This window comes from Rhea americana, unplaced genomic scaffold, assembly GCF_003343005.1.
Source record: "Rhea americana isolate MKP2758 unplaced genomic scaffold, rheAme1 scaffold_294, whole genome shotgun sequence".
NCBI classification, from domain to species: Eukaryota; Metazoa; Chordata; class Aves; order Rheiformes; family Rheidae; genus Rhea; species Rhea americana.
Window position 1 is genome coordinate 753,542 of NW_028186417.1, and position 11,356 is coordinate 764,897.

Sequence of the window (11,356 nt, forward strand, 5' to 3'; positions counted from 1 at the left end):
TGTAGCAGTGTAGCACACACAGCTAGAGAGGTTCAAGCAAAAGATGTCTGAGCTGGAAATCTGAGAAGGTGCRTGGGGTGGTGGAAGATACTAGGAGAGAGCAGCCTGGAAGGAACAAGATAGCATGGAAATTTGTGATTTCATAAGAGAAATTGTGAGCATCATTAAAAAAATATATATATATATTTATAGAACTAGAAATAGCAGTCAACAGTTAATACTGTTAACATCACTGGGAGTTTCTGCACCCAAATGAGTTTCTTTAGGAAAAATATGCKTATTATTTTTTGCTAAGCTATAGGATTTATTTTCAGCAGTAGTTCCTTTGAAAGACTTGGTAGGGCGAAGTACGTCTCATTCTTACTGCTTTCTCTTTATGTATAGACAACTCATATCCTTAGAGAGAGGGAAGTTAATATAGAAATTTTATTTAATACAGGAACTAGTTAAAGAACATTTGCTATCTGGTTACTAACAGTAATAACATGTTTGGAAAGACATTCTTTATTATTTTTAGATACGTTGTTAATCTCCATGTGTCTCAGATTACCATTTGAGAAATGAGAATAAGAACTTCTACCTATATTTTACTTTTTCCACCAATCTTTAGTGTGTCCCACTGATYAGTTTCTAAGCTCACCAGGACAGCGAGTTTATATAGTACCTAGCATAGTAATATCCTATTGCTGGTGTGGGTCTTTAGCCACATAGTGCAGTTAATAACTAAAAATACCATCAGTTAGAAATGTGTACTTAAGAGCTGTGCTCAGATGGCTGTGCCTAGCTTTTATTTTTTTATTTTTATTTTTATTTTTTTACAAGTGCCATGGAAAAGTAGAGAGAAAATCCCAGTGGCAGGAGTAGTATCACTTCAGGTGTTGAACCAGATGGGGTGAGAAGTCCTTTGGAGACCGTTGGTGAGCTTGGTCTTTGATCTGGAATTAGTGAACCTTCATGTTGACTACGATGAGCTTTGGCTGGCTGAAGCCAGTGGGAGTATTACAATCTCGACAGGTTTGACTTCATCCTTCACTGTAACACAGAACACAACATCAGGACACAAACAAGCAAACGCTTGTTAAGTACAACATGAAACTGGATATTGCTATTGAGTCAAAACCTTGCTAAAAGCAACTATGTATAGGTGCCTAAGAGTCAATGCTTGTAGTGATTATGGCAAAGATAATGCTGCTTTGAAAAAAGGGACTTCACTCAGAAGCAAGTACACTGTGGCCTGAGCTGAATGGCAGGAGTAGTTTCAGTCGGTGCATGCTAAGTTCATTTAATGTCACGATCGTGCATGTGATGCTACAGAAACACATACCTTCACTCTGATGATTAAACATTCTCTGCTCTCCTTTTCAAGTGCTGCAAATTTGTGTGAAAAAACAAGAGTCTTCAGTGTATTTTGTATGCTGGTATGTAATTTGCAACCCTTTAGTTTGTGAAGAGCTTTTGAGTGACTGACTCTTTTGTATTTATTTAGACAGCATGTTTCAGGTCACTGTAAGTTAAATCACCCTCGTTTGAGAGGAGTCGTGTTCAGTGGATGCTAGAGAGTTCCTTGCCACTCCTCCCTGCTCAGAGAACTCCCTCATCTTGTCTGACAGGAAGATGGAGCAAACATTTACGTRGCCTTTATGAATTCCTAACTAGTCACACCCCGAAATTTCAGCCTGTTTATGTGTGGGGGAACTTTCCCGGGGTGGAGTGCCTTGATCTTCTCAATCTTGTGCTGCAATGGTGACCTAGAGCACTAGGAACATGCGAGCAGCTGCATCTCAAGGAATGGCTAGTAACAAATCCTCATATAATGTTCCTATAGATGCTGTATGTTCTAAGTGAATAAAAGGTTTTATTTGCATGAGAACCTTATGTAACTGGAACTTGATCTGTTTTTTAAACCAATTCAGTGCAAGCTTAACAGAAGCTTGCAATTCTTTATGTACAACTTATTTAAGTCGCATCAAACATTTTTAAAGCTGTTCAGTGCAAACTTTTATCTACAGAAGTCCACAGTTCCTTGTGGACAGTTTATGTCAAATAATTTCCTATTTGAGTCACGTTTGACATTGCAATGAGCCTGATTTGAGTCTTAAGAATATTCGTATAACCTTTTGTACTGTTCTAAGTATATTAGTTTAAAACCTCTCTTAAGGTAAACAGGTGCAATTTTCTTGTGTGGACAAGTCCCTAGAAGAGGGAGAGAACTGAGAGCTGGAAGGGGTTGGAGACAGCATAGCCGGGGGGGGGGGTTGCGCATCCAAACGGGCAGAGTGAGAAAGAGTCAAAGAAACAAATATATGCAGGAAATAAAGGAGAGACTCATTGCTGGTTAATGGAAGTGGCAAGTCCAGTAAGTAGCTGTTTAGCTGGTTGCTTAGATAGCAGAGGATAGTCTAGGATTCTGGAGTTGTAGTATTCAGATGTATATATTTAAAGATGGGAGATTTCAATGAGAGTAAGAGCGTGGTACAGAGGACACTTGGATTTGTTGTTTCTGCACTCATTGGTCCATGGACTTTGTTAGCACTTTTAGGCCATAATGATTTTGAGGTTCAAATGACATTGATTAATTTCTAAAAATGTGGCTATAGAGATATTCCAAATGAACAAATGTTCGATATGTTTATCAGATATGTCATATGATATGAATAATTTTCTGGGGGTATATTTTGTTTTTGGGGTTCTTTTTGGCCTTCTTTCCCACCCCTCTTTATTACAGAAAGCAGCCAGTTAATACAGGCTCTGCTTTGAATGATCTTGGTGCTGTTACACTACGAGATCAGCCATGATCTTGTGTATTTCTYATCTTTTATTCAGTTATTTATCCTGTTTATTTTTTCCGTATGGGACACTAAGATTAAGTTTAATTTAATAAAGTTCAGACATCTTTTTCTTCCCTTCTGTAGCTGCTGAAACCTCTTGCGCAGAGCAAGTGGGGCTTTGTCCGATTGAGTCTAGTATAGGAAATACATACATGTGAGATGATTTCTATTCAAATCTGATGTCTTTCAGACATCAGCCTTACTGAGATAGACCCCAAGTAATCAACAAAATCAGTTAACAAACAAGGCATGCAAAAGTCCCGTGGAAATTCTCTCAAGGATTATGAAAAGCTACTTACCTTGCACCTGTGACGTACCTGTGATGTTTCACCCTTACTTTTTAACACTCCACAGTTTTTAATGTGGAGGAGGGTGGCCAATGACATCTTGTTTTCCTGAAATACTGTAGTTGGATTTGAGGCATGTATTCTTAATGAAGTAATGATATTCTTGGATACTTTTATTTWAAAAAAGTTTATGTATTTTAGTGCTGTAAAAGTGGTTCAGGTATTTCAAATATAAGATATTGGTAGAATTGTGTTGGTGATCAAGGGATGACAGTAAGGCAAGTTTTCTAAGGAAAGGTGATGTCTCTTATTAAACCATCAGATATAAGTGGAAAAAACCCACAGTGTTTCAGGCATCGAGTCCTTATTTAAGCCTTAAATAAGAGCCACAAACTTCAAGTTAAGTCAGATGGAACAGTTGCTAAACGAAGATTTAACATTACTATTGATTTAATATTAAAATCTGGCAGACAGAGTCTGGTAATCTAGAACGTTAACTGGACAGGAAGAGGAAAATTGATACCCTATTTCTTATTCTTCTTTTATATCTAATTAATGGAGGAGTTTTAATCCATATGTTAGTCTTTCATTTTTTATTTTTACAGAGCAGCAGATGTACTTCTGAAAYAGCTTCTAATTAATGTATTTCTGGATAACAGCTGGTAAAGTAGCCAGGGATTGACCCGGCTGCTTTACATTAGACTTCTGAAGCTTAGATGCATGCTTTTCACTCATATAGTTTAAGGATGTTACCAAGGACTTATACATTTAAAAATCCACTGGGAGAATTTTTCTCTTTTTTCTTTCTTTTCTTTTCTTTTTCTTTTTTTTCTTTTCTTTTTTTTTTGCCATTCTTTTTGAGACTTCATATGGTATATATTTGATACAGAGTTTGTTCTTAGTATTTTATCTATTTAGGTTGACAGATGCTCCTTTTTATTGAAATACTCACGTCTAYGTAGTGGCAGGGAGGTTGTAATACTTCCCTTTTCAGGTAGATCTGTGCTGAATTATAAGACWCTATTTTGCCTTTGGCTGCAAAGAGAATTTCAACAAGCATGCACTGCTTTAAAGATTGAAAGGAGAAAAAGTCCCGCTGAAGGTGTGCTAGTGCAGGATCTCAGAAGTGTCAGCCTCCTTCTTGTACATGTGGAGCACATTGTGGGGAGWAGAATGACTCCTGTAGATACAGAAGGGTTTTGGGTTAGACCCAAGAAACTTGCAGGAGACATTTTAAAGGATCACATTTTTGGTGAGCGCTGTCAAATATTCAGTGCTTTTGACTGTCTGATGTGTTTTTTCTATTTTTAATTATTGCTTGAGTTCGAGGATACCATATTTAAAGGTTAAGGATCTTTAGAGTCCGATATCCTTTTTTTTGCAATACGTATTTGCAGTTTTTGTGGAGGAAAATTGGGTTGTCTTTTCATCACTTGTATTTAAAGATGCCAAAAGTATACTGACCCTACCATACGCAACAGTCTAAGTGTGTAGTAGTTCATTTGATGAATTGCTGGSTTAAGTTTGTATTTGTCCACTGTGGAAGTTTGGTGTTCTTGTATAAGCATGACTGGCCATAATTCCTGTAGTTACCAAATAAGTACTTTGATTAGTCTTGATATATAATTGAAAATGCATGTAAGTGGAAGTCAGCTTTTGATAAAGTACTATATATAGTACAYCTGGAATAGTGCTTATATTTGAAGAATGTTTTAAATGTGTGAAACGTATTGTTACTGCAGCAAGAATGTAAAATCAGAATAGGCAATAGATGAGTTAACCACGTTAGGGTGAAGACTATCTCTTTATATTTGCAGAACACTTAACCCAACAGGACAGCGAACCCTAAGTCTACAAAAACAATTGATAACAGTAATAACAGTAGTATACAATTGTTTTCCAGGTCGCTCGCAAGTGCAGGGAAAGAACTGAAGGATAACTTTTTACGGGCACTGGCGGAAAGAGAGGAAGCCAATCGTACTGGAAGAATGTCTGTGAGTACCTGTGAGATTACAGTTGTCTTAATAGCTTAAAAGCGAATCTTATCTGAACTGGAAAATGAGCTGTTTCACGTGAAAGTTGTGTGTGGAACATTTTTAAAGATTGATTTAGGAGAGATTCCTTGAAACCTAGAGGCTTATAGATGTTAATTTATTTAAAAGCAAAATAAATGAAAAAGCTGCCTAAAAACTCACAAGCAGGTAAGTGATGGAGTGAAGGATGTGAGAAGAACATCTAGTGAAGTACACTTTGGTTTCATAAGAACCTGTGGGTTTGTCTTCCAAAATTCACTTACATGTGGACTTTAGGTAGAGGAAGAGGTAGCTTGCTTAAGAGAGTCTTTTTGTAATACACAAACATTGATGGTATGGGAATTGCACTGCTGAGTTTTGTGTCAGGTGCTTGAGATGTTGATACTAATACAGGAAAGACTTACGAACATGGCTGTGTGCCTCCTGACTCTGTTAGCTCTGTATGAGGCAACTAAGTTGCCTGTGTACTRTGCTAACTGATGTCTTATTTTCCTATGTTAGCGCTGGCAAAAGCTGCTTGGAAATCTTTTCTTGCTTTGTCCTTCAGTTATGTAGGTGTGCTTTGGGGGTGGCAGTGCTGAAGTTGACAATACTACTTGTAAATACCACTTAGACCAGTATCTGGACATTTAAAAGGAAGATGGGCCTATATCCTAGACTTACTAATAGCTTTGGTATCGCACAAGGAAGAGCTTGTGCTTGCATGCGGTGCAAGGAAGGAGTTTTGAATTCCGTATGTTCAATTTGTTTCTATTTAAACTTCATAACATGATTGAAAAAGAGTCAAAAGTGGTCTTACTGCTATGTATAGAGTAAAGCAGGGTTGTTTCTTGCCTCCTTTACAGGATTGCAGGAGTCTGGGTTTCTATCTGTGCTAGATTCTTTCATCTTTTGCTCCCTGAAAGAAACAGATTGCAAAAGCAATAAGCATCTGGAAATCTGAGGTGACTGTGATTTTTATTCTCWTGTTCTGATTGCTTAGGAAGTTCATCAGGCATAGACCAATGATTTTTACTTTCCTTCATCTCTCCTAATTGAAGTAAAATGGTAACTCCCCTCCCTCCCTCCCTCRTATAATTCTAGGATCAATATTTGTTCTTTTATGGCTAGCTAATTAACCTCCAGAATTTGCAGAGGAAATGCTGTCTGAAATCTGATTGCAAAATGTATGTGAACAGGATTTCTCATGAAGCTTCAAATACCTTGTGGCTTCAGCCAGCTCACAAATATCATGGGAACTGTGCTGCTTGGGGTATTTAGGGATTCCTACAGGAGAAAGGTGATGCAAAAGGTTAAATGTATTGCAGAAACAAGACACTATAGAAGATACCAAAAAAGGCGTGGTGATTTAGGCTAGAAGGTGGAAGCAACCTGTGACTCGCTTGAGATATTTACTAACTTTTAAAAAGGTGCAATTTTTAATTGTAACATCTTGTTCTTGTTTTTCACTTTCTGGCTGTAGTTCTCTGAGCCCGCCTTAAAGGAATACTAATTTCTTAATCTTACAGATGGCATCATTACTAAATGCCCCTTTCAGACAAGACTTAGATTGTACTAATAGAGCTGTCTGGCCTTAGGTAAAGGGAGTAGGGCTGAGCCCAGGACTTTGGAGCAGCTGAGACCTCCCTGATAGTAGATGCCCTCTGAGAAGCCTAGAGCGTAGCCCAGGAGGAGGAAAACCTCTGTTCCTTGCTGTGCTGACAGGGTGCTGTGTCAGTCTGGAGATAGGAAGTTAAATGTACTTTTCTGCTATCATAGAGGGGGCCGAAGGTGCCGGCAAGAGCTGTGATTGGTGTTAGGCTTCCCAGGACGAAGGTGCTGGGGGGACAGCGCAGTACATTGTAATAGCACCTAACACGGAACCCAGCGCAGCCAGGGAACTCCTGGAAGTTTCCCCTAGAGATTCTCCTCCTTGGGGGGACTCAACACTGAGAAACCTGGACAGGAGAAAATGCAATAGGTTTATATACTTAAAAAGATATTTCAATCCCTTTGATGTGCTAAACACACATTATAACCGAAAGGTTTTTTCTTTTGGTGCTGTAAGGTATGTCTGTCCATCTGTCCTGGGTCTAGTTTGGTTTCCTCTTCTGCTCCTGTGTTGTGTAGACTGTATTAACATTTATACTGCAAAGAACATTGGCACAAGGAGGTCAGAGTCACTACGGCTATCTGAAATGGAGCTTAGGTTTAGGAAAGCAGTAAGGTTTAAGCACTCTACTTAGTGAGGCACATATGGGCTTGAGAAGGAAAAACAGGTGGATAAATCATGGGCTAGCTTTTTTTTCAAGAAAAAGAAAAAGTGGAGATTGGGAAAGTTCCCTCAAAGTGTAGACAGCTGGTCTCATTTTCCAGGCCTCCTGTAGTGGTAGGATTTCTAGACCCCCAACGCAGCCTCTAGTTATGTATCAAAAGTTTTTGGAACAGCAAATATTATTTCAACCTATTCAGTACATAACTGGATATAATGAAGTAAATTAAGTGTGGAGTTTAAGCCTCAACTCTCTCTGGCGGTTTGGTGTACAGGAGACCCTGTAATGTATTCTTAATACACTTCAGTGTAGGAATGCATTACAAACAGTGATTCAGAACATGACCTTGTTGCCTGCAATCACAAATGCACACAAAAGATACTACTTTTTACTACTGCATACTTAATTAGCCAACAGAGAAAAGGTATTTCCTTATGAAAGCATGTTTCTTTTGATCTTGCCCATGCCACCTGTGTTATTACTAGGGCTTTACACAATCATGTTTGTTTTTTGGCGGTTGCACTTGGTCTCCGAGATCGCATACACTGGCTGCTGAGCAGACTAGGCTAGACCATATAGACGGGCTGAACAGACTACTACTCAAAGAAAAGACTGCCTATTTGCAAAGCTAGAACTGCTGCCCAGCAGTGCTGATGTTGCAGCATATGTCTCTCCTCAGGAGCCGAGACAAATGATTTCTGTGCTGCTCTGTTCAGTGCGTGGTATCTAAGACCTGCGCCTCCTCTTGAGATGAAGGATGTGCAAGTCTTGGGTTTGGTCCCAAGACACACAAGTTGGCCTACTAGCATGCAGCAGGGGTCATCCAGTGACTTCCCATACTCCCTTGGGTGGGACCAGCAACTTATGCTTGAACTAATGAACGATTTCATTAAATCTTTGGATGTATTTATCTGGGGGTTGCTGAAGAAATAAGGGTTAAAAAGGCTCTGAAAAGAACTTYGCAGAAACAGAACCTTGAGGAAGCTTTTAGTAATACTTATTTTTCTTTAGCACTTTCTACAAGGCTCAGCCCTTTAATTAGGGTTAGCAGCACTTTTCCTGCATGTTGCAATGACAACAATATTGGATMTAGCAGACTAGTTTCTGGCACAGTGAGCGTTGTCAGCAATCTGATTTGTATGGTCTTGGCTGGAGCTCYGCTGGTGTTTTCAAAACTTTTGAAACCCCACCTTCACCCCCCCCCCAAAAAAGAAGATCTATCTTCTCTGGGTATAACCCCACTTCTGTGCTAAAGGCAAGCTTCTTGTTAGTCAGCCTGTCCTGTTTGTAAAAAAAAAAACTAGGGTAAAATGTCTCTGAAAACATCTGATCTCCAAAACTGCTAAGGTCTGCCTGGGAAAAATATCTCAGCTGTGCTTGGTCACTCATGTGGCTTCTTTAGCTGAGGTTCCTATTTCCTCACTGTGTTGTATCAGATTTGCAGGTCATCCATATGTGAAGTTGATCTGGGAGGATACCTTCTTCAAATGAGTCTGTCTTGACACAAGTGTTGTACGCACTTGTTTGTTAACCAATTCCATTCAAACGTTTGATCCAGATGAGTTTATAAGAGAAATAAGGAGCATCTGGTACAAGATAGTTTTGAAAAATGAACAGGGAGGTGGGGGATAAGGTAAGAATTCCCTAGTGCTGGATTTCAAAAGTATTTTCATAAATGACTTCACCTGAAATCCACTSTAAACCTCATCAGGTGTATTCTGCAGGCAGACAGATCTCTACGTCTTTACACAGGTGCATGTTTACCCTATCTATCCCTCACCTATACCCTGGTATGTTTGAGATATTTCTTGTTGATTCAAGGTGATAAAGGGCCCGGTGTATGTCACGGTTTGTTTTTAAAAAAGCATCAGGACATTATGCAATACTCAAACTTTTTAAAGAAAAGCACCCTCAGAGCAGATCTCACAGTTATTCTGTGAATAGCTTGAGACTGACCTGGGGGGAGGCTTGGGTTGGCAGGGCAACCAGAGAGGAATACTACTGCAGCGATGCATCTGAAGAGACAGCTACCTCATATCTGAACGCAGTGTGTTCTTGCGGACTTTGCCGTGAGCATCAGAAGTGYTCTTCCTGTCTTAAGAGTTGTGAGGACTACAACCAGGAGATCAGATAAAATTCCTGCATAGTAGAATGGAGCTTATTGGTCGTTGCTGTCCTGGTGAATGTTGGCTGTGTAAACAGTTAAGATAGTTGGGCCTTTTTGGCTTTGAAATGTGTATTATTGAAGGCTGGTATAAAAGCATTGGTTACAGCTTGTTCCTTCAGAGCCATCCAAAGAAACCACTGCAGCTGACTCAGAAAAACCTGTGAATTAGGCACTTTAATATACCCATTTCCTGTGTTGCAAACTCTGTGAAATATAAGATTGCGTTGTATATGACCAACAATATTGTGCTGACATGATCTTTTTTTCCCTTTACTATTTCCCAGCATCTATGAAATGCTCCCTCTCAAGAAAAAGAGGCTATTGTACAAATGTTTATTTCCCTTTTAACTGAACCTATGTTTGTCCAATTAATAAATTGCTATGGAAATGGAATGAGTCATGCAGGTAATCATAACTTAATTTCAAACAAATCACTTCTGTCCTTGAGATATAAAATATATATCAGACTCCATTTCTCTAAAAAGAGAGCAGTATAAAAGAAATGAAAGCTGGACTTTCCTGGAAGTAGACGTARTCTGTCTTTTAGCACTGCAAGACTAAATATGCCTTTTGTCCCATTTGAAAGGGGTGGGGAAATCGGATTGCTTCTTGACACCGGTCACTGTGCAGCTTACAAGCAGTCCTTTTTTGGGGGGTGGGGTGGGGGGAGGTATATTCAATCTCCAGAAATCATAGGCAAGATTTTCTAGCACTGTTTATGTACTCTGTGCTGGTGCACATTAGGCAAGGAGTGTAATCAAGTATGAAAGCACATGCTGTCTGCTTCTGCTGGTGGCTTGCCTTGAAGCTGATGTCCAGAGAAGGCAAACATACTACAGATGGACAGCGCAGGGAGCAGGCCCAGATGCGTTGGCTGCGTGGGGGGAGACCCCCATCCCCACGCACTGGACAGCAAATGGCTGTAACAGGATGGAGAGAAGAAAAACACTTGGATATAGGGCCACTGGATCCATGGATCCTCTGAACCTTAAAAACAGCTTTGGGGGAATTGACTGTTTACTTATTTTGTATTCTTATTTCAAATATTTCACTGTCGGAATGAACAATTAATAGCAACAAAAAGAGGATAAAAATGCAAGCAGATAATGTTACTTAAAATGCTATGCAGCATAGTAAGACTGCTCATAAATTCACTATGATAATTTTTCTTTATACTTATCTATTCTAGAGAAGCTGACTAAGAAGGAACAGTTAATATAATCACATTTATTTTTTCTAATGATAGCTTATGTAAGTTGTAGATGCATTAAGGGGAAAAAATCATTCAAGATTAATTGCAAGATGTGGATTGTAGGCTATTCTAAAGGCTTAAAAATTGTATGATCAGATATAACGCATTTTTCTTAGGAAATCTGCAAAACTTTTACTCTGTATAGAAAGAATTTGACAAAAGAAGAGAAATATATGAAAACTACGGCATTTTGTATGATAGATCAATTGTATCATTTCACTGACATAACAGCTGTAAATGTCGGCAAATTGCTCATGTGGTAGCAAGTAGTCATATTTCAGCTCAGCTGACAGCAAGCAATGTGGCATGCTGTTCGGATGGCTTTAACTGTCTTCAGAAGTCTTCAAAGGTCACTTAAAGTGCTGATCCAAATGCGTAATTTCGTTCATTGCTGTGACTTCCTTCAAGACCAATGAAATCCTCATTAAAGATCCTGTAATTGTGTTTATAAGTATCAGCAGGRATTTTGTTCCTTACGCAACTGGAAAGGGAATGGCGAGTCATTACATGCATGTAAGTGAGGATGTGCTGGGATCG

The 11,356-nt window shown here is 39.1% G+C and overlaps 1 protein-coding gene across 1 annotated transcript in view; it reads left to right on the forward strand.

The window, feature by feature from the left end:
• Positions 1-11,356, forward strand: part of CFAP299 (cilia and flagella associated protein 299) — a 222,156-nt gene that overhangs the window by 71,829 nt on the left and 138,971 nt on the right. The window contains exon 4 of the mRNA XM_085309242.1: positions 5,019-5,109. Within this exon, the coding sequence (XP_085165368.1) occupies positions 5,019-5,109 (91 nt within the window). The remainder of the gene's footprint in view (positions 1-5,018; positions 5,110-11,356) is intronic.